We start from the raw sequence: 24,643 nt of genomic DNA, 5'->3' as shown, positions 1-24,643 counted from the left end.
CTGGCGAAACCCTGGGCCGCAGCAGCAGAGAGCGCAGACTTAACCACTTGGCCATGGGGCCGGCCCCTAAAACATTATCATCTTAATCATATAATATCTACAGACACATCAAATCTTTCGAGGAATAAAATGGGTAACGATTTAAAAAATAATCAAATGAATACTTAAACAGATATGCCTCTATTTGTACTTATTGTATGTGTTTTCACAAATAGACTAGTTATCTTGAAGGCAAAAATTTGGTTAATATATCATTTGAATCAAAAACAGCACAATACTGAGCCATAACGGGAACACAGAAAATGTTTCTGGAGTTTAAGTATAAATTTTATACTTTTGCAAATTATAAAATCTTTGAATTCTGGCATTTATCCATAGAAATATTTCACTCTTAACATCTGTCCACTCAAGAAATGTCATACATGCCCATTATTTCTATTTTTTTTCCTGTTCCTAATAAAACTGCAAGGGCAATTTTGTAATTTAGTTTGTATGTTATGCCACCTTTAAAGGAATCTGAAGATGCTCTCAAGAAATGGCATAAATTAAACTGGCAAATTTTTAAAAAATAAAGTTCCCTAGGATAGGTTAGGGTTCAGGGATATAGACATCTTTTCATTTACTGTAGTTAGGAGTGGAAAGTGAAACAATTTTTATAGAGAGAGTTTAAAACAGAAAATATACTGCTAGAAATCTATTCTATAGAAGTAATAAGCAATTTGCCCAAAGATGAACTTTTATAAAGTTTATTGCAAAATTATTTTAAATACCAGACACTAGAAATACTTTAAATGTCCAACATTAGAGGACTATAAATAAATTACAATACAGCTGTATAATAAACTATTATTTACCCATTAAAATGACATAGGAGATTCATACTTGATACTAGAAGACATTAAAAAGTGAATGTAATACTTATGGTGCCAACATAGAAATTACAGGTGTTTCTATTTCATGGATTTATATAATTTTTTTGCAAGTAATGTGGATTTCTTTTTTTTTTTTTTTAAGATTGGCACCTGAACTAACAACTGTTGTCAAACTTTTTTTTTTTTCCTGCTTTTTCTTCCCCAATCCCCCCAGTACATAGTTGTATATTTTTAGTTGTGGGTCCTTCTAGTTGTGCCATGTGAGACACCACCTCAGCATGGCCTGATGAGCGGTGCCATGTCTGTGCCCAGAATTCAAACCGGCGAAATCCTGGGCCAATGAAGCAGAATGCGGGAACTTAACTACTCGGCCAGGCCACGGGGCTGGCCCCCTGGATTCCTTTTTAATTACAAAAAGAAACAGTAAAATCTGAATTATAATAAGCCAATACACAAGTAAGGAAAATCTCTGCATAGGCTAAGGATAGCTAATTCAAAGGAGCAAATCGAATAGCTTAGTTTCTGACAGAGCAAAAGGAAAAATATAAAGAATTGTATAGTTGCAGTAAGTAAGCATATTAATTCTTCAAAAAAGACAAACGTTATTCTAGTAATAAATCCAAAGGGAAATTATTTTACATGTATGTATATGTAATGGTAATGAAAACATAATGAGTGTGTCTTTAAGAAACAGTTTTTAAAAGCTCGAGAAATATTCTTCATATTTTTTCTTATAACTATATTATAAATGAATAACAATAAATTTAAAAAGTAAAATAGCTTCTACATGGAATAGTTAAACACACATAAAGTCTGTATATTAGTTGTGATGTATCTACAAGCTTACCCCCTAAAGAAATCTAGTGGATTTGGAAAATAATATTTTCTTGTATAATGACTGCAAAGTATCATATTTTGGCATTAATTTTACATTTAAGTTTCTCAGAATTCTGTCATTGATCAATAAATCAGCTCATATTGTTTGTGGCAAACATATTTTAATGATGATGATATTTTACCTCTGGAATAGTTTATTTTAAAAAAATGTTTAAGAATTTAAATGAAGAAAGAATACATCAATTTGTGGTTTTAAATAATTTGCTTTCAACAGTAAATGTCTGTAGTAGTTGAACATATGAAGAATGATCCAAACTCATGTTATTTCTAAAAATTTTGAACGTTACTCACCATTAGACTAAAGTTAAATTACAAATGGTACAATCCAAATTGTTATGATTCACTATTTTTATTAGGATGGATCAACACGGTGCTTTAACTTTAGCAAAACTGGCTTTTTGAATGATACTAGATACCACTTATTTATGTACAAAACATAGGGGTTAAAAAACCAGGTTCTGAATAAAACTCCCTGTCTGCAGATATGGCATTGCACTTACTGCTCATATAAATGAAATGAGAACTGAGGAAAATTACTAACCTCTCTGTGACGGGTCCCTTGACTATAAAACTGGTGAGAAATATAAAGATGTATTTCAAGGGTTATTGTATGGAGTCGATAAGATACATAGATAAGATACTTAAAATGGTATCTAGCACCTCGTAACCAATGTTATCTAGTACCAGCATATAAATCTAATGTATTTAAAAATATATATCTAAATATTATTCCTGCCAGTAGTAACCTTAAAATCCACTGATTACCCATTTATTTTTGACCAGCTATCACAGCAAAGTAATTTGCTGCTCTCTTGTTTGTCAGTATTTTACTGCAGAGCAACACAGCATCTGAAGTAGGTAAACACCATCATCACGTAATTAATCTTTATACTCTTCTTAATATCACATTCCTTATTCCCAAAACATGAGTTATATCACAAAGTTCTCAGTGCACTTCTCGGGCAAATATTCATTTCATAAGCCTTGCACGATCATCTTCTATAATGTTTCGCAAAATGAGGGATGTGGTATGAATCTATTATGTTGTAAACAGCATTTTAAAATAAAATAGAATAGGAAGGAAACTATTATATATGATCAAAGTATTGTGAATTTTTATTTGTTTTTCAGATGTGTGTTTTGTTCCACGTTGTGTAGTAGTTTGTCAGAGCCAAAAAGATTTGAAAGGTGCTGATATATTACATTAAAACACTGTGATCTCCATTGTTGAGGCCACAAAAATAAAGCACAATCCTGCCACCGAGTAAATTTCATTATCATGGAGGGGCAGTGTTTACATGGGAATAAAATAGGTAGCAAGGGCAAATTAAGGGAGTTGAATTGTAAAAGAAATTTCAACACCATTGCTTTAGGGCAAGGAGGGTAGAGGATTTGAAAAAGTTTCCTATAAACTGCAGTGCTCAAGATGGCTTTTGAAGAGTGAGTAGCAATTCAGGATCTGAAGAGCCCACCGAGGAAAGGCCTAGGGCATGTGTGAAAAATCCACACACAATTTGAACAAGAGAGTAAATAGGATCGGAGCTGCCCCTTAGAAAGATGAATGCTGGTCAGAGTTTCATTCTCAGACCAGGTCATCTGAGAGTTACTGTAAACTCCAAACTTCCAATGTGGGCAAGTGAGGCAGCTCCCCATCCCCTCCCCCCAGCATAATTTATCTCTCTGTGAGTGTGATTGATTCAAGGTTGGTACCTGACCCAGGCTGTCCAAGTAAATTAGCCCTAGGAATTGATCAGAACTAACTGAGAGGAAAATGTTTGGTCTTGCTGTTCTCATTAAGCAGAGGTAAGCCTAGGACTGTACTGGGTTATCCATGTCACCATTTGGAGAGAGCATTACTGTCTAGAACCAAGACAGGAACTCATACTTTTTTTTTTGACTCATACTTCTTTTTGTTTTTTGAGGAAGATTAACCCTGAGCTAACATCTACTGCCAATCCTCCTTTTTTTGCTGAGGAAGACCGGCCCTGAGCTAACATCCGTGCCCATCTTCCTCTACTTTATATGTGGGACACCTGCCACAGCCTAGTTTGCCAAATGGTGCCATGTCCGCACCCGAGATCCAAACCGGCGAGCCCCGAGCCATGGAAGCTGAACATGCACACTTAACTGCTGCGCCACCGGGCTGGCACCTGGATCTTTGATTTCACTCAAGAATGTTTATAATCTGGAAATGTGAAATAGTAGTTCCTCGAGAAGTAAGGGTTCAAATGCTAAATTAAATTGACTTTCAATCAAACTTTCAGGAACCTACGGCATGTACCTCACTATGAAGACTATGAGCTTCTTTACAGCAAAAATCCTTTTTTATTCACAGTGATACCCAATAATAGGCCCAGCACAAGGTGTGGTTTGTCAGATAAGAAATGAAGATGTTGCAAACACTCTCTTCAAGGACATTTTTACCATCTAACCAGGAAGAACAAGATAAAAACAACAGTATGAAATATGATATCCAATAATGGGCATATGATTGCCAGCTTTTATAACAAAAATTACAGTGATGTGGGAATACAGATAAGGAAAATGTCAGAAATGAGGTTTTATGAAAAATGACTTTTGAATTTATCTTGTATATGGATAGGTGGTAAAGAATGGAGGAATTAGTACATATATTGAAATAAAAATAAAATTAAGAAGCTCAAAAGCAAATAGCTTTATAAAAGAGGAGATTGGTAAACAGAAATAATGATACATCTGGGTAGGTAAATTAAGGCCACTTGATGAAAAACTAGCATGCCAGGATAAACTCTTATTATGTGCTGCCCTGAATACTAAGAAAGTTTTGTTTTGTTTTGTTTTTTTAAGAAAGATTAGCCCTGAGCTAACATCTGCCGCCAATCCTCCTCTTTTTGGTGAGGAAGACTGGCCCTGAGCTAACATCCATGCCCATCTTCCTCCACTTTATATGTGGGACGCCTGCCACAGCATGGCTTGCCAAGCGGTGCCATGTCCACACCCTGGATCTGAACTGGCAAACCCTGGGCCACTGAAATGGAACATGTGAAGTTAACTGCTGTGCCACCGGGCTGGCCCCCTAAGAAAGCTTTTGAGCAAACAGATAATGGTTTCCCTCAGATTTCTTTGCCATAAAGGACACTTTCACTTCAAAGTAATTCAGTGGGTGGCTGAAAATTTAAAGAAAATATAATCGCAAATATTTCATCATTTATATCATCTTTTAATTTATTTCATTAGATATGTTTAGACATATATAAGTGCATATATTTAGGTGGACTATTTCCCCAGTGTTTCAAGTTATATAGTTGTGAATAGTACACATTAGGAGTCATTTTTCAATCATTTTCAATCATGATTATACAACAGATGGCTAAATGCTTTAAAAGTCTTAATTATTATTTTTTGCCAATTTCTTTTTCCAATCTTATCTAAAATGTCCTGCCTGTTTCTAATTGAACATTTTACGGAGAGTGAAAAATATGTGATTAGACTTTGCTATAGTTAATTATAATGAATTTGAGATACAATTCTGCAGAAGCGCCCTCATTTATTTCTTGTATGTTCTTCAAATTATTAGCATTTGCTTATCCTATTCTTCATGAAACATAATACTATATTTCCTTTTTAGGCTTATACACAATCTTAGGCATCATTTGGTCCAAATCTTTCACTTAACTGAGAAATATGAGATCCAAAATCATGAAGTGCTATGCTCAAGTTCATATATTAATGAGAGGTTAAGACGACAACTCTAGACTCCTTTTGCTATTCTAATTCTTTTACAATTATACCAGGTGGCTACTAATAATAATTCCTACCATGAATGCCACACCAGTATTCTCATACCATTATATCACACTGGTAATATGTGCAGAGACTCTGCCATATGTCAGGCAATGTGCTGGGCACTTTCATACAATATCTTTATTGCTTGCAATAATCCTGCAAGGCAAATATTTCCTATACTTGACACTTGAAAAAACTGAGGCTCAGAGAAGTCCTGTAACTTGCCCACAGTCACACAGCTCTAACTGGTAGCACCATGCTGGAATTCTCAGTCAGGTATAACCCCAAACCATGAGATTACTTTCGACGCTTTGTCTTTCTAGGCTATATTGACTTTTTCACACTAGTTTCCCTCACAAGCAAATAAATTGAATTCGATTTTCAAAGTTCTTACAAAGTTGATTAATTATCACACAATTCTCAAATGACACTTGCTCTTAGCTCCAACTAGTTATCACACATATCGAATGTACAATCTGTGAGACCAGCTTCTCACTGATTGAATTGTGAAACTTAAACCATTTTGTTCTTTGATTCTATCTCTAACCAAATCCAACTTTTGAATCAAAAACGTCTTAGGAACATTAATTTCCATTATGCTTTTTGATTTTTAAATGAAAAATTACATATTATAAGTTTGGATTCTTTATCATAAGGAATCTTACTATTCTAAACCATTTAATTCTTGGGTAAATACTACAGTAATTTATCACTGTATCATGCACTATTACTTTGTACACCACTAAGAAAAAAATGCAAAAACAAAAAACACTGCTAGTTAAACTATGATATATCATCCATTAGACCCATCCAGATTTCAGATGTGTTTTTTTTTAAAATGAGCATCTTACAATCAATGCGATATGGTAGTTTAAAATAGCTAACTTTTCATAATCTACATGGTTAAATCTATAAAAAAGCCTTCTTTTAAAAAGTAAATTATCTATGTAAAAAATTAAAGCCTACAGTTAAAAGGAGCTGAATTTTCTAATTTTTGGAGGACCAAAGACTGGTTTGTTTTTCTTACCTTATTAAATTTCTAGTGTTTGATAGTATGAGAAAAGTAAGAAAAACACAGAAAAAAAGTCCTTATAGTTCCCGTCTTGCTTATATAGTGGTTTTACTTTGTTCCAACCCAATTTTTCATAAAACTTATTTTCAAAATAGCAAAAATCAATGGAGTGTTGATTCCATTAAGGAGAAGAGAGAGATGACATATAGATGAGGGCATAGAACAAAATACCATAAAATGAATCATTAGGCAAAGACTTTAGCACAAAGTATTACATTCCTTCCAAAATGTGATTTAATATTATTTGTTTATTCTATCTCCGTCCTGTTTTTAGCACATAGATTTGTTAGTCATGACCAAGCTGAGCAGAAAGAGAGTCAATCATTGATGTTAATCTTTTTTTTAAAAAAAAATCTATTATAATTAATTGGCAGACAATTATATTGCTATAATATGAATCTGTCACACTGAAAAGTTGTGTTTTAAAATTTTTTTTAAAATATTTTATAGGTTTGGAAGTCAGTGGCAGACCTGCTATCAGCTCAAACATGAAAAGAGCTTGGAAATCTTCACTTGCGTCTTCACCACAAGAAAAAAACTGAACAAATTAAAAATCAAAGTGATTTTCTTAGATCCATCAGAGAAGTGAGGTCTCAGAGCAAACTGATATCCCAAAATCTGGAGAGAAAGCAAAATTTAAAAAATCATAGCCGTGATCAGTTAGTAGGAGCAAAACCCACTGGAGCCAGTAACTGGTAGGAACACTTGCATGTTAATTTTGATGAGTTGCTGGAGGCATGAAATGCTGGAAGCTCAGTGTGGGCTAGGTTGAGAGTTAAAAACTACAGGGGTCCAGTCTCGGGGGAGAACCCTACACATTCATAGGTTTTACTTATAGGAACCCAACCACGTTCTTTCAGTGAAGCTCAGTGAAAAGTCCCCTCCTGTGTAAGTGAGGGTACGAATTAGGGGTGGAGGAGGGGAGAAAAGTAGCCATTTTGAAATATACCCAGAGGAGAAGCAAAAATTTAAAAACATACCCAGAGCATTCAACATTAAAAAACCTGCCCTCCAAGGAAAAATATTTTACCAGATCTTTATTTGACCTAGAGGGAAGGGCAATTAGCCAACCCCAGCTCCTTCTACCCTTTCTAGCTCACTTAAGGGGAGGATAAAAAGAAGCTAAGAACCAGTTGTGGAGGTCACAGACTATAGACTCAGGCCCACTAAAAAAGTGAGATTTAATCACAAGATTACAGAACACGGCACCTCCCCAACATCTTACCACCATATCAACTGGGTTCCAGTAATAATAACAGTAGATTACAATTGAGAGAGCTGCAAGACACAGGCTCTTTGTATGAAGGAGCTCTTAGGGAAACCCCAAGACAATAGAGGAAGAAAAACAAAACAACACAAAACAAATGAGGAATCTAAAGCCCATGGCAGCTTCATCCACAACATTAAAGGCAGCCTAGTACCAGCCAGATTAACATAAAATCTCACACCAAATCCTAACCACTCAATTTCTACTTTGTAATATATCATGTCCAGCTTTCAATAAAAAATTGCAAACCATGCTGAAAGGCAAGAGAAAACAGTCTGAAGAGACAAAGCAAGCATCAGACCAGACTCAGAGATGACAGTAAGTTTGGAATTATCAGATAGAGAACTACTAACTATCAGTAATATGTTAAGGGCTCTAATGGAAAAGGTTGACAACATGCAAGCACATATGGGTAAATGTAAGCAGAATGGAAACTCTAAGAAAGACTCAAAAGGAAATGCTTGAAATCAAAAACACAGAAATGAAGATTTCCTTCAATGAGCTCATCAGTAGACTGGACATGGCTGAGGAAACAATCAATGACCTTGAAACGTGTCAACAGAAACTTCCTAAGTCGAAAAGCAAAGAAAAAAAAAAGAACGAAAAATGAACAAACTACTCCAGAACTCTGGGACAATTGCAAAGGATGTAACATATGAATAATGGGAATCCCAGAATAACAAGAAAGAAAGAAAGGAGCAGAAGAATATTTGAATAATGACTGGAATCCATAGATACAGGAATCTCAGGAAGCATGAAGTATACATACCCAAAACTAAACACCTCAGCATATCATATTCAAACTGCAGAAAACCAAAGACAAAGAGAAAATCTTCAAAGAAACCAGAGGATATTAGAAAACAGCTTGCCTATAGAGTAATAAGGATAAGAATTACATCACATTTCTTGTCAGAAACCGTGCAAGCACAAGAGAGTGTGGTGAAGTGTTTAAAGCGATGCAAGAAAAAACCCAGCAACCTAGAGGGCTGGCCCCATGGCTAACTGCTTAAGTTCCCATGCTCTACTTTGCAGCCCAGGGTTTCGAGGGTTTGGATGCTGGGCGTGGACATGGCACCACTCATCAAGCCATGCTGAGGAGGCATCCCACATACCACAACTAGAAGGACCCACAACTAAAAATATACAACTATGTGCAGGGGGGCTTTGGGGAGAAAAAAGGAAAAACAAAATCTTTAAAAACAAAAACAAAACCAAAGAACCCCCCAGTAACCTAGATTTCTGTATTCAGTGAAATTATCCTTTAACATGAAAGAGAAATAAAAACTTCTCACACAAACAAAAACTAAGGAAATTTGTTGCCAGTAGACCTGCCTTGTAAGAAATATTAGTTCTTCAGCAAGAACTAATAAATAAAGTTCTTCAGCAAGAAAGAAAAAGACATAGGTCAGAAACTCAGATCTATATAAAAGAAAGAATAAATTAAGGTAAACTAAAATATTTTATTTTTCTTATTTTTAACTGGCTTAATAGATTATTCAAAATAATATCAACAATGTATTAAGTAATTTTAGCTTATGGAAAAGTGAAATTAATATTATAAAAGATGGGAGGGAGGAATTGGGATACTCTGTTATAAAGAACCTATACCATAAAGCAGTATAGTGTTATTTGAAAGTGGATGTAGATTAGCTGTAAACGTGTAATTCAAACTCTAAGAAAACCACAAAAGAAATTTCTTTAGAGAAGTACAATTGATATGCTAAGACAGCAGAGAACATGGAATCATACAAAATGCTCAATTAAAATCAAAGAAGGAAGAAAAAGAAGGGAGATTAAAAAAGCAGAGTAAGTACAATGATTAGAAAACAGTTACAAACATGGTAGATATTAATATAACTACATCAATAACCTCTTTAAATGTGAATGGTCTGATACACTAATTAAAAGATACTGGCAGAGTGGATAAAAATAACAAAACAAAAACAAGACCCAACAATATGTTGCCTATGACAAAACCATTTTAAATATACTGCCACAGATAGATTAAAAGTAAAAGGATGGAGAAAGATACACCATGCTAATATCAGGAAATTACAAACTAAAACTACAATGAGAAAACACAATATGCCTATTAGAACGGGTAAAATCCAAAAAACTGAAACTGAAAATACCAATGCTGGTGAGTATGTGGAGCAACAGGAACTCTGATCTCCTGCAGGGGGGCATGCAAAATGGTATGACCACTTTGAAAGACAATTTGGCAGTTTCTTACAAAACTAAACATAGTCTTACTATAAGATCTAGCTACTGCACTCCTGGGTATTTACCTACTCAAGTTGAAAACTGTTATCCACACAAAAACCTACACAGGAATGCTTACAGCAGCTTTATTCGTATTTGCTGAAACTTGGAAGGAACCAAGATGTCTTTCAATAGGTAAATGGATAAACTGTGGTTCATCCATGCAATGCAACCTTATTCAGCAGTAAAAAGACATGAGTTTTCAAGCCACAAAAAGACAGGGAGCAATCTTAAACGTATATTGCCAAGTGAAAGAAGCCAGTCTGAAAAGGCTCCATACTGTATGATTCCAACTATATGACATTCTGCAGAAGGCAAAACTACAGACAGGACAGATATCACTGGTTACCAGGGGCTGGTCAGGAGAAGGGATGAATAGATAGGACACAGAACATTTTTAGAGCAGTGAAACTATTCTGCATTATAGTGTTAATGGTGGATACATGACATGACATTATGCATTTGTCAAAATCTACAGAACTTTACTACACAAAAAGTAAACCTTAACGTAAATTATGGACTATGTTAATAAGAGTGTATGGAGAGTGGTTTATTAATTGTATCAAAGGTACCACACTAATGCAAGATGTTAGTAAGAGTTGAGACTGTGGGAGAGAGGGGAGAATAATATGGGAACCCTCTGTACCAGCTGCTCAATTTTTCTGTAAACCTAAAACTGTTCTAAAAATTAAACTCTATTAATTTAAAAATGAAGTTAGTGGCAGAAATTAAAACTCAGTTTGGCTCTAGTGAGCACAGAGCATCAATTAGTGTTCCTCCCATGGTAAAAGGACAGAAACAAGTTTTTGCTACTTTTTGACACCATAATGGGCTCTGAAATGCCAAAGAGTGTGCAGAATTAACAAAGACCTTTATTCCTATCTTGACATTAGCATTGCAAGTTGCACATAGCTTAAAAAGAAAATATTTATCACTTTCTCCTCAGTTTACCGGTTTTATCAATAAAGGTGGCAGAATACAAGATATTAAAAAGACTTTCCACAATAAGAGGTTTAGTTTTAACCTGATGAAAATAAATGAAACTCAATTCCTTATCAATTAGAAACATGTTAAGATTAACAAGCACTTCCTAAGTCATGAGTATGATCTTATGTGCATTACATGCATTACTTAACTGAATCCTCAAAATAGCTGTATGAACCAAGTGCAATCATTATTCCCATTTTACAGATGAGGGAATAATGGCTTAAAGAGTTAAGTAAATTTCCAAAGATTGAGGATCCAGATTTCCAACCAGTAGGTGGATTCAAAGCCTTTGTTACTGTGCCAGATTGCTTCTCAATTCTGGGAAAGCTGGTATAAAATTTATCACAGAGAGTATATTTCAATCATTTTAAGCAAGAATAGCCACAACAATGGAACTAAGATAGAGTACTAAGATATATAAAAATGCTCCAGTTTTTGTCAGTCTGGAATAAGATTCTGAGTGAAGATTTTTATAAGCCTTAATGCTATCTTAATGTTATCTGTGCAGAAATGTGTGTACATGTTCATGTGTGCTCATGTACATGTGTTTGTGTATTATGAGAAAGACAGAACTAGAGAGAGAGGGGAGAGCAAGGGAGATTTTAAAACTTTTTTTTAAAAAAACCTCCTTGTATTAATTCTGAGTTATAATAACTTGAACAGGTCACCAAGGTACCACAACATAACTTCTAACTGCTACACTGAGAGAGATTTATAAAGCTATATATCTCATGTCTGCCTTCTTTCCAATTTACTCAGTGTGGAAAATGACATTGGCCTTCCAAAACCCTAACTTATGTTTGGACCCTTTCCATCTTTGAGTCTTATTCTAGTGCTGCTGACCATTAAAATGAATATTTCAGTGGGGCTGGAACACTCCTATTAGCCCAAGCCAAGCTTTATATGGCTTGTGCACTTTAAGAGGTTAATCTAGCCAGCCAACTCACTTTGTTCAGAAGTATTAAATGGAAAGACTGTAAGATTCAAAGAGAGGCAAAGTTCACTGGGTAAGACCCCAGTAATATAATGGAGCATAAAACCTCTAGAATTTTTTACCATAATATTTTATGAAACATATGCACACACTCACTGCAACAGGATCCAATTCAAACGGTTTTGAAGGTCAGTTCAAAGTCACCACATATGCAGTATCTTTGTGAGAAATATGTACTATTTCAAAGTTCCTGGACCCAGAAGCTTCCTTTCCCTATTTTATAGTTTATTATCAGCCCAGCAGTATACTATATTAGGGGAAAAAGTCACCCACTACAGCATGATATAATTTGCAGCCAAAACATGAAGTTTAGTAAAATATTCCAAATTTCAGTATCCACAAATCCTTGTGTTATGGGACAAAAGGAATCACAGAGGGTAATTCTAAAAGGAAGTGCTACTTTAAGGGGGGCAATAAATATAAAAATTAAAAACAATTATTTTATTTCCAGCTTCACAACCAATTATGAAAGCCTTTGATGTTCCTTGTTGTGCAAGGAGCAAAAGTCTCTCAACTCCTACATTTAAAAGAAAAGTGAACTAGGAATGGGCCTGATTAGAGCCAACTATTTCTATTCTGATGTTTTTTCCAAAATGCCCCAATTCTATGAGCAACTATCATTCTCCTAAGGGGAAGGAAGTAAAGGTCCACTTTGCATGACGAAGGTCAGATTTCTGCAGGCAAACGAGACTTCTATGGTTGACTGTTCCTAGACTGTCACTGTGCGGCTGGGTCCTAAGAGGTCAAGAGAGGTTCCAAATTGCGCTCACGGCTCAAGGGATACCCCTGGGGCCATTTTAACCATTTGAAGGTCATTAGGACTTTGCTTACTCTGGTTCCAGCTTTTCTCCCTTAAATCCTGCTAATACATATTGGCAATTCGGTACCACCGTTGTAGGTTAAAAAGAAATTCAAAGTATTTGATATTACATGCGGATCAAAAGATAGAATCCACTTTATTTAACAACTTCTTTTAAATCTAAGATTGAATCAGTGAAACAGAGGAGGATAATCAGACCCAAATAGAAAAAGCTTGACTGTATTATGGCTGTCCTGGTATTTACACTATGTGATCAATGCTGCGTTCATTTAATACAATTTCATTTAATATGATGTAGCTTTATGTGAAAATTATCTTAAACCGTTTCCCCAATCATCACATATGTTTAATTATGGTAATAGTTTACTGTTTACTTTTTTTGTAATAACTATTGAGCCACTAAAATATAGCAAATGCTGAAGTAAAAACTATTATTTGACTGTATTTCAATGCTCTTCTATTTAGTGCAAATATATGTCTAAACTTTCTCACAGTGGATTGGATTATATTTATAAAATTCGGAAGAGTTCCACCTATTTGTAATTAATGAAGGGTATCTCTAAGTATTTTAGATAATGTGTAGGGAACATCTGTATTTAATTATATCACAGTTTTCTTAAGACAATAGAAATTGAATTAAGGAATATTTTGAAACCGCGGTAGAGATATAAAAGTATTAATGGCTGTTCACAAACTTTATTGCTGCAATGCTTGAAAATGTTTGGATTTACACATCAATAGCCTGACACTTCATAAATATCAGATTTTCAATATAAAGGGAAGAAACAAAATATCAGGCAAATACAGAAAACATACCACTAGAAAAGACAAGGGCTGTATCTTCTCATTATTATTATATATCATATAGACAGAAACAGAAAATATCTTTCATATTAATACAGATTTGAATAAAATTTTGTAACATATATCCTGAGCAGGACTTCTTTTTGAATTTTGTTGTGGATTGAGAATTTCTACAATAATAAACTAATGGCTTGCTATTCATTCTTCACAGAAGAAAAATCCTAAGCTGTTCTCATGGAAACAGTGAGACACAAGTATGGGTTTTCAGTACTTGTTCTTAAGTATTGAAAAAGATCAGGTTTTCTTTCTAGATGCTTGTTGGTTCCAAATGCCACTTCTTTTCAGAGTCGGTGTCAGTTCTGCAGTCAGTTTTCAATCTCCCAGTGGTAAGAATATATTCAAAGGCTGTGTGCACAGCAGGGTAGAAGTCTTTCTCTGTGAATGTAACTATATCACTCATCACTAACCTCCCGCCATGAGGGGACTTGTGTTTTCTTTCCTTTTAGTGACTCCTTGGGCTCTTGAATGCCAGTCACTGCCCTGAGACCTGGGGCAATAGTCATATAATCTCTGTCAATAGTTCCTGCACATGCCATTGGTGCAACTAAATGTCAAGGCTGCAGATCAAAGTCCCCACATTCTAAAACTCATGTCCTTTATGGATCAATTTTCTCAAACTATACTCTATGTTTTAGAAATACATGGAGACTCACTCTTTGCTTTCTTCCTTTCATTCCAGGGAAGTTTATTTACACAAAAGGCAATCTGATTTGTAAATAATAGTGTGAAATTTTGATGCAATACATAAAACTCATTCTTTCCTTTGCATAGCCTTCTACTGAAGTATTTTACTGCACCTATGGACTTATAGTAGAAATGCAAAAGTCTTTGGGTGATTAAAATAAAGACTCACAGATTGTTTTGCAATACTTGACCATCCTTTCCCAGTGCCTGGTACAATATGGGCTAGATGGTAGGTAAAAAACTCTTACTCAGGATTGATTTTATTTTTAAATCTTCATTATGCTATAGGCAAATTATATGACAGAAAATAGCTTCAGCATGTGTTTTTTACAATCTATATGCATTTTAACTATTCAAAATGGCTTGGGAAAATGAATATAATTATTTGAAATCATTTACACAAATTACATAGATCTATACTTCTCCAAGTAGACCTGAGTAAAATACAATGGACCAAATTATCTTCCCTAAAGACCTTTTCAGATCAATTGTGGATATAAAAATTTTTAAATTTACAACTTTCTGTAAAGAACTATATTTGAAAAACATCGTAAGATTTAGTACACAAATGCTACTTATGCTGATATCTAGCCAAAGTTTAAATATATTTATTATAGAGGTAAGAGCATATAACAAATTAAATATGCACATATCAGAAGGCTAAAACAAAGAAGATGGGAAAATAAATACAGGCCTTACAGCCACAGAGCTGTTTACTAAATTCTAAATAGAAGCTTCATTGTCCTAGTTCCCCTAAGCAAATTTTAATATAATTACAGGAGATTATTAGCTACAAAGCTTTACCCTGAGATCTACTGTAATCTGTGAGACATTAGGCAAGTCACTTACTCAGATGCTAACTTTGGTCTTATGTGTTTTAATAAACAATTAAATTTAAGGTTTTTTAAAAGTGTAAGGAAAAATAGTTTATGATGTCCATTTTTGTAGTAAATGGTTGAGGCTCAACAGAAATCAGATAAACGGAGGAAATTAAAGAGTTCCTCATTAATGGAGAAGATTTAAATTTCCTGAGAAATAAAATTTCTGTTTCCCTTAATCTATTCTTTATTGCTAATAAGAAAATAATTTCTCTAAAATCCAAATGTGATAAACCTTTAAATTCAAAAAGCTTCTTTGGTTATATACTGAATCAATTGATGTAGAAATAGATGTGCGCACACACATATATTTGTCTACATTGAGGGTGGATGTGAAGAGGCCATAATAGTTATGATTCAAATTCTGTGACTTTCCTCTAGAGGGATTGCAAAATGAAACTACAGGTATGTTATGGAAGAGCAAGTGGAGTCCTCTTGTTAAACCAACTTACCAGTTTTTCGAAGGGGGAAATCGTCCTTTGCATCTTGTGCTCCTGGTAATGTATATTTGTAGGATGGAGACGTTCCACTCAGGGGTGGAGAGCTTTGATCCAATGACGTGTGGTGGGCAGCCCTACACAAGAAAAAGAAGGTTCACCATTTGCACTGGAGTTTTTACTGCATGTTGGTCAGCAATAATCAGTTACACATGCTGTAACATGTGTCTCAGCTGTGTTTATGTTCTTTCTTTTTAGTGTGTACAAACCACAGCCTCATGTAACCAAGTTCACTGTTGAGCAGTATGTTATGGAATGATGCAGGATGCGTCAGAATGCCCGCTGTGTGTTTGGTCACACGATCACATAAAAAAGTTCGCTTCACTAACAGAGAATTTACCAAGAGTCTGAGTTTTGATATCTGAGATTATTGTGTATGTTTTTTTAAGAGTCATACTAGTGGAAAATTCATCATCCGAATCCTTTTTAGTCAACGATGTAGAACAACCAAGGTAAAAGTAAACATACAGAAGGACTTCATTTGTAAAAGTTGCTAGGTAGTACACAAAAGTACATGAGGGTAGCTTTTCTACTGAAGAGAGGGTACTGTGCCACCAGCCTCAGGTCTCCTAAGTCTACAGAGGTTCCAAGGTAGACTGGAGATCACATCCTTCTGCTGTATGAAACTGATTTTTAAAAATGTTTTGTCTTTCCTGCGTTAACATAGTGAAAGAGATGCAATGTGTTACTGGAGAATAGTTTACAGAACTGAACGTAGACCACCCAGTGGATATAAATAACCATAATTATCATATACGAAGAAAACAATGGACAGGGCATAGTATCACCACCACAATGACTATTCTATCATTATTACTTATTTGAATTATACATTCTCAAGAATTAATTGGTTTAAAGATATTTCATCTAGCTATAACTTGAAAAAAAGTATTAAATTCAGATGCCATAAATTAATAATTTGTGGTTGTCTGGAGTTGGACTCTACTGAAGTTCAATTCAGTACCAAAAAAAGATTTCTAATAACATTGAGAGCCATGTTTAATATACCCAAGGGAACAGCTAAAGAATTTTCAGCTGACAAGTTGTTTGCATGTAGTTGTTTCCCACTAAAAAACAGGTACAGTAGTTCCTAATTATCCACAGGAGATACGTTCCAAGACTCCCAGTGGATGTGTGAAATCGCAGATAGCACCAAACCTTATGTTTTTTTCCTGTACATACACACCTATGATAAAGTATAATTTATAAACTAGGCATAGTGAGAGATTAACAACTTCTCTTCTGCATATCTGAATTGCCAGCATCACTACTCTTGCACTTTGGGGACATTATTAAGTAAAATAAGGGTTACTTGAACACAAGCACTGCGATACTGTGACAGTCAATTTGATAACCCAGATGGCTACTAAGTGACTAATGGATGGGTAGTACATATAGCAAGGATACACGGGAAAAAGGGATGATTCACGTCCCAGACAGGACAGAGTTGGATGGTAGAAGATTTCATCATGCTACGCAGAACAACATGCAATTTAAAATTTATGGATTATTTATTTCTGGAATTCTCCATTTAATATTTTTGGATTGAGGTTGACCGCAGATAAGTGAAACCACGAAAGTGAAACTGTGGATAAGGAGGGACTACTGGATTATCTCTTCTTAAAACAGGATTTCACTTAGAAGAAATATGAATTAGTTATAAATTATGTATGTAATTTTAGGTAATAAAACAGTATTTCTTTTCAAATAGTGATGTTGATCGAACATTTGAAAATGTTCTTCAGGGATTGGCTTCTTAAGTCAACTGACATGCATGATAAAAATTATGTAAATAATAGAAAAGTATTTATAAAGCATTCTGGAATTTGCTTCAGTTACCTTTTTTTGGATGCCGAGGGGGAAGATACTTATAAAATAGAATTACAAGAACAATAACTCTTTAAATAGAACTCCTGGGATGCTTACAATTTCTGAGTAATCAAGTATGCACTCCCTTATCCTTATGATGTGAGAGATTAAAAAAATATGAAAGTGTGGAGCCAGCCCAGTGGCGTAATAGTTAGGTTCACATGCTCCACTTCAGTGACCTGGGGTTCGCCAGTTTGGATCCCAGGTGCAGACCTACACATCTTCAAGCCATGCTATGGAGGCATCCCACATACAAAATAAAGGAAGACTGGCATGAATGTTAGCTTAGGGACAATCATCCTCACCAAAAATACATATGTCTATATGAAAGTCTAAAATCTTGTGGTCATTCAGCAACCATATTTATAAAATGAGAGAAATAAAACTATTATCTGTTAGTCTACTATCCAAATATGCTTTGCCTACAGTTTTTGTCCTAATTTTTAAAAACTATCCAAATATGCTTTGCCTACAGTTTTTGTCCTAATTTTTAAAAACACCACATCCTTCATATTTTATAGAAGAAGAATTGTGTATTGCACAGTATGTCTTCACTGGACTTGGGGAAACATGGTTCCATAAAAACTGTAATGCCACAGTGTATTATGTTGTCAGCTTGTGTGTCAGAAGCCAATCTACTCTCATTTTACTGGGAGGGAACAAATGAGGTGAGGTGGGCAGGAATGAACTAGTCACTGAAGACTTAGATTGAGTCAGTTATTTACCTCCCTTCTCTTCCCTTCTTTTCCCTCCCTTGCTTCCTTCTTTTTTTTTTTTAAATTGCATCAAAAATTTTCTGGACTTTTAAAAATAGCTCAGATCTCCATCTTATATTAAGCCAAGTAAAATAAAAGCTCAACCTGCCAAGTCTTCAGAAATTATTGTAAAGATATCAGATGAACCATCTGAGAAGAGAAAAATGCAAAATATGAATTAATTTCTATGCCCCATCCCACATTTGTCAATTATTCATTCAGCATAGAACATATGTACTTCTTTGCCCTCGAGATGATGCTTGCTAACGTTTATTACCCTACCCTCTGTTACATAGTTGACCACATCATCTCATAGGACCTTCCTAGCAATCCTAGAGGGCAGGTACAATTATTATCCTCTTTTGACAGAGAAGGAAACTGAGCCTTAGAGAATTCAAGGCACTTGCCCACAGCCCCATAGCTCAGAACTGTCAGGCCCCGAATTTGTGCCCAAGCTGGCTAAATACAGAATGTGTGTTCTTAACCGTTGGGAATGAGAACAGCCAAACACTGAACATACGTGTACCAGAGCTTGGGATGGCGGCTCACGGAATGATTTTTTCCATTAGTTGGAGTGTCTTTTGTTGCTGATTTACTCAAAAGGAATTCTTGAAGCTTCTGCTTTACTTCTGTACTTGCCACTGCCCCTGAAACATACACACGAAGAAAAAGATGTTGATTTGGGGTTTTTGTCCTTTCAAGCTTCTAGAATATTTACAAAAATTAAGAAGTAATACCGCTGGTCACAGTATATGAAGTTTTCCTATTAAAAGAAGAAATCAAGAGTCTAAACCGGATTTGGAAAATGGCATCATAATGTTTTGTAACCACTGCTTCAGCTGCCAATTTTCGAAAGACCTTCGATGATTTCTTTAATTGCTTTTGCAGAAAGGGGATTCCCAGAATTAATACCAATTTTTTTCTGAGCTTTAGAAAATATTGCTAAGGAACAAAACACTGCCTTTTAAAAATCAAAAATCTTGGGTGACCATATAAGTGACTGAACACATTAAAATTATCTTTTCTGAATTTCTAGTTTAAATAACTAACTTTAAAAAAAGGTTTTTTTGAGCATTAAACAAATAAATATTGCTGACAATTCCAGTTCAAGTCGTCTGACTTTAAACCTTGCTATGACCTGATTTTGAACTGACCTCATACAGGGGAATTATTTGGATCTGTCTCCCTCTTGTGGATAGTTTTTTTTTACAAATGTTCAACCTTAAATCTTCCCAAAGTCTGGGTACTTGAAAAATAAATGGAGGCAAGACTTGACTTACAGAGAAATTATTACTTGAGAAGGAGAAAAATATAGTGGAGAAATGTGGAAGCAAGTTTATTATTAAATAGGATGGCATAGCTAGAGTGCCTTAGTATTTAACATTATTTTTAAGGTCCCAAACAACAGAAATTAGTTTCTTCATCAAACAATGCTATGTTTACTTCTTGAGATGCTCTGCAGACTGAATGCAGACAGCTGATATGTGAATGTCAAAGCTTTACATTTGGATCCTTAATTTATTCATTTAATTAAGCACAGACAGTTTTGACAAGTTTAATTGCACTCTTTATCAGGCTTCTTTCTGAGTGACGCTCAGCTACAGACGAGGGAAGAGATCCATCTTTTACCCTGGTGCCTCTTACTTTCTCGTCCTCTATCTTTGCCTCTGAGAGGAGGAAGCTGCTGTTCTCTGCGATGCCTCTCTACTTCCTGTTCTTGCCTCTGCTGCTCCAGTTTCTGCTCCTTTTCTAGAAGTTCTTGTTGCTGTTTTATGGCTAGAAGTTCCTGTTGCAACTTGCGAGAAGAGAAAGACATGAGAGTGTGCAATTTCTTTAGGCTTCATAGTCATCACTGACCAAAATCGAGATGTTAAGAGCTTCTGGAACTTATTTCTATTTATTTTACATTTTTACCCACTTTTTTTGTAAATTGTTGAAATCTAAAGACAAGTAAGTAATGCCATAGATGGTCTTAATGTCATCAACAAGCAAATTTTTAGGCAGCTTCATTACCTTTGCTGTCTTATCAAAACATTACCAAATTCATTCAGATCTTCAGTTCCCTGAGTAACTTTTCTTTGTACATCTGAAATATACGACACAGGCAAAGGCAGGAACATCCCAGACGTGTATTTTACAAAGTCTCTCACATTACAAATGAACAACTGAAATGTTCATTTCTCATGCTGAGAAATGGTATGAGAATAATCCAACTGAATAGAATGGAGAGATATGAGTTAATTTGGGGGAAGTCTACCTGAAATAGAATGAGTGCTAAAAATTTCAAAACCTTACAGAGAAGGTTCTCAATAAACTAATGCAGTCTACTTATCCATAATTAGGTCTTCTCTCAAAACAGCAAAGTCTAGTTCATTCATCCATCACACAAAAACCTTCTGATTAGAGAGACTGGTCAAGAAGAAATCACCTCCATTAAACTACCCCTTGATGCACTATTGTTTGCTGTCTGATTCCCTTGAACTCACTTTCAAATAATGACTATCATGAATATGAAGTGCTCTTAATAACTATTTTGAGTTGTCAGTTTTTCATCAGATTGAGAAATAGACATCTATGAATAATAGTAAATGTACCCACTAAGAATAAGTAAAAACTGAGTCCTAGTAGACTCTGACATTATGAGATATGAGATCTGGATAACTTACTAAACTACTCACAACACTGCTTGCTCATATGTAAGATAAATCATCTCCCTCACACATCCAGTTCATTATGTATGTGAAATTTAGTTTGTAAGTTTGAATCATACTAATTTTACTTAATATTATGGTTTTTAACTCTCAATACTAATGAAAGTTGTGTAAATTGCTGTTTATATTAGATAGGTACCTAAAACTCTGAAATTTACACTGAAAAGTTAGTAGAACAAAAATAAAAAGCTATGTGGAATGGCATCAGAGTCACTCTGGAGGAACAGGAAGCCAACTCTGTATGTCAAGCATGATGGCCTCACTACTTCCAGAAGGATATAGTCAGAAGCATTCCTGGTTACTCTTCACATTAAGATCTTTGGCATTTTGGCTTTGATATACCAGTCTCTTAATGAATGTTTTTAGATGTTCCATTCTAACAGGAAAATTTGTAACTCTGCTTAAACTCTGCCTTAAATATTAATACTATACAGACATTGGGGTTGCTCAAATTGATTCAGTGCTTCACCCAAGGTCCCAATGGAATTGAACTTTAATCTCTCTTAGGAATCTAGTAAAGCACACAATTTAATTTCCATAGCTACTATTTATTATGGAAGATTACAGGAATGAAGTTGAAAAAAACCGAAAGAAACAAAACTTCACCCCTCCAGTTTGAGATGTTCCACTTCAGGAGAGGGGCAGGATGATGTGGTAGCTTTGGAGACAGACGAGGCAAGACTACAAATTCTGCAGTACCCACCTATTGGCTGTGTGGCCTTGGGCAAGTTACAGTATTGCTCTCTGCCTCAGATTACTAGGTGGAAAAATGGGATAATAGCATGGAACTCAACAGATGTTGATTACAGAAGCCAAAGAATCAAAACACTAACGTAAATAAAGCATCATGCACTGCTTTTCCTCATAAAAATAAAATCTAAATGAATATTTAAAGCATCAACTTTTAGCCGTAACCATAAAAAAGTAAAACAAAATAAAATAAAAATTTTAAAAATCTAAAAACTTCCTAAACTTAAAAGAAATTTTTAAGTATGTCTTTAGTTTCTGAGAAAGCAATTTATTACTTTAGAGAATCATTTCAAAAGCTAAAATTCCCCCTTTAGCTATCTCAGAAACTTTTTTCTCTCAAGAGCCTCCTCTTTTTCCAATATTTTCCAGATGTCAGTAAACCTACTATATTACTTTGTTGGGGCCAAAGTAATAATTAATTAGCTACTTGCTACTATTAACTTGTGAGTAAAACCAAACAATAAATCACTGAAGAAAAATTTTATATTGATCTTTACAACTACAAAAAGCATCCAACATAAATGAAGCAAGTATCTAAGGTAGTAACTTATCAGTATTGCCCAGTATTCAGGGCAATATGGCTCACGTACCACAGGAAAATGAACCATATAGTTACTTAAATCTTAAAGTACAAACAAAATCTTAAAGTATGAATCTTAAAGTTATGAATACAAATCTTACTCATCCATCATTTCCATCTTAACGTGCCTAGAATGAATGAAGGAGATCTAGACATCAATGCTCTTATTACTGTTTCAAAGGTCAAATTGAAATAATGCTTCAGAGTCATTAATAATTCTATAAACAACATAAAATAATTCTATAAACAAAATGAAGTTTTCCTATAGAGCAACATATAACCATCATTCCATATGGGACCAAAAAAAATACTCTTATTTTTAAGGTTTCTTATAGGATTCTTTTAGTAAAGTTCACTAGTAAAAGGAAAAAATTATTACATTTTATTTCAGGTATCAAAGAGCTTTTTTTTTGAAAATAAGATAAAATAGGTCTTCTAGGCTAAGGAAATATAAAACAAGGAACATAGAGAAAAAGATAGCATTTTTACCTTCTCAGACACTGTAATATTAATGTGGTAAATTTATATAATATTAACATAGATTAGTTATCTATATTAACCCCACATAAACGTTCTTCTACTTGATATGCAAGTAAGTAATAGATTGTGTCTATAATACAATATAATACAATATTCAATATAATAAAATATAACAGATAATTTATTGTATTAATAGATTATCATATACTTAAGTCATTTTTGAAGGAGTTGGACATAAAAATAGAATTTTTCATTACAAATATTTGCTGCCTTATATTACTATCACAATAAATTCAAATTAAACGTCTACTTAATCAGACCAAAATAGCTTTGTTTTAGATGTCTTTGTCAAGAAGTTGAAAGACATTTTACAAATAAAGCTAAAGTAATATTTATCTCTGAAGATACAAGAGAAGAAATAGATACACAGACCCATCTAAAATGATCTGATAATAAAATAGCTCCTCATAAAAAATTCTGGGACATGGACATACTTCTCCTAGAATAATTTAATGACTTGGGTCTCAAATTGTCAACTATTCTTATCTATAGTCTATTAGACTCATATAAAAACATCAAAAATGTCTGCATCAGTTTCTTCATATGTAATTTTCTCGAGCTTTTTACTGTGTTATTGCTCTGAATGTATACATTATGAGGTCCTTTCCATAGGACAACTAGGACATACTCAGGACATCTACTTAGTGACCAAAGACAAAGAAAAAAATAGGCTCTCTTAACATGAAGTGACTAATGTATCCTTTCTAGTAAATAGTATTTGCAGATTCTTTAGAAACATAAAATGGGTCTTCCCAGGCTCGTGGTTCTTCTTGGTACAGAGGAGATGGGGCAAATGAACAAAATCATGTAGAAGAGAATCTAAAGAGAGGGTGGGAAGTTACTATTCCCTACTATTGATGCTGTAAACTAAAGGCTGAAAGAGTGGTCAGGCCCCTCTCCAAGAAGCAAAGCAGATTTGTTGCCAGCATTTTTACTACTTACCCAAGGTTTTCACTAGTACAACCACAATTTCCTTCAGGCCATACATCCATGACTTATCACAGTGAAACTTCCCTCCAGTGCTCCCTCTTATGTCCAGGTCTTGGCTCACGCTCCCTAAGAGGTCACAGACAAAGAAACATTTGCTACCTTGATGTGCTCCTGAAGTTGAGCCTGGTGCTGCCGTGTCAAGTTCTCATGCTGTTTCTGAAACTCTGCAATCAGGAGCTGCTTCTGGATTTGCTGCTGTTGCTGGATGAGGAGTAACTCCTGCTGCAGTTGCTTCTCACGGACAACAGGGTCCACCACGGGCATCATCATCCTGAGGTCTGTCCTTAGGTCTAAAGGTGAGATGGGCTCCAGGCCCACAGGAACCTCTGATTTCACATCCACTGGAGAAACAGGGAAAATAAAAAGGGGAGGGACGACAGAGGATAGAAAATTAGCATATTGATTTGGAAACAAACAAACAAAAAAGGTACTATAGCCTGTACAACAAATTTTATGTTAACAAACCTAGTCTTTTTTTTATAATGATGATAAAAGGTCTTTTGTACATCGGCTTTGATAAAATGGACCATATGCTAATTTTCACCCAGTAATTTGTACTCTGCCATGAATCTTCCCCATTTCCCTTTTT

The 24,643-nt window shown here is 34.8% G+C and overlaps 1 protein-coding gene across 1 annotated transcript in view; it reads right to left on the bottom strand.

Annotated features, from left to right (window-relative positions):
* The window catches only part of HDAC9 (histone deacetylase 9), a 676,098-nt gene that overhangs the window by 368,578 nt on the left and 282,877 nt on the right, over positions 1–24,643 (bottom strand). Inside the window, 4 exon segments of the mRNA XM_070615860.1 lie at positions 15,815–15,936; positions 19,004–19,130; positions 20,128–20,278; positions 24,154–24,395. Coding sequence (XP_070471961.1) covers positions 15,815–15,936; positions 19,004–19,130; positions 20,128–20,278; positions 24,154–24,395 — 642 coding nt within the window.

The sequence above is a fragment of the Equus przewalskii genome, chromosome 4, assembly GCF_037783145.1.
Source record: "Equus przewalskii isolate Varuska chromosome 4, EquPr2, whole genome shotgun sequence".
In the NCBI taxonomy this organism is placed as follows: domain Eukaryota; kingdom Metazoa; phylum Chordata; class Mammalia; order Perissodactyla; family Equidae; genus Equus; species Equus przewalskii.
This window is presented reverse-complemented; position numbering and strand designations above follow the sequence as displayed.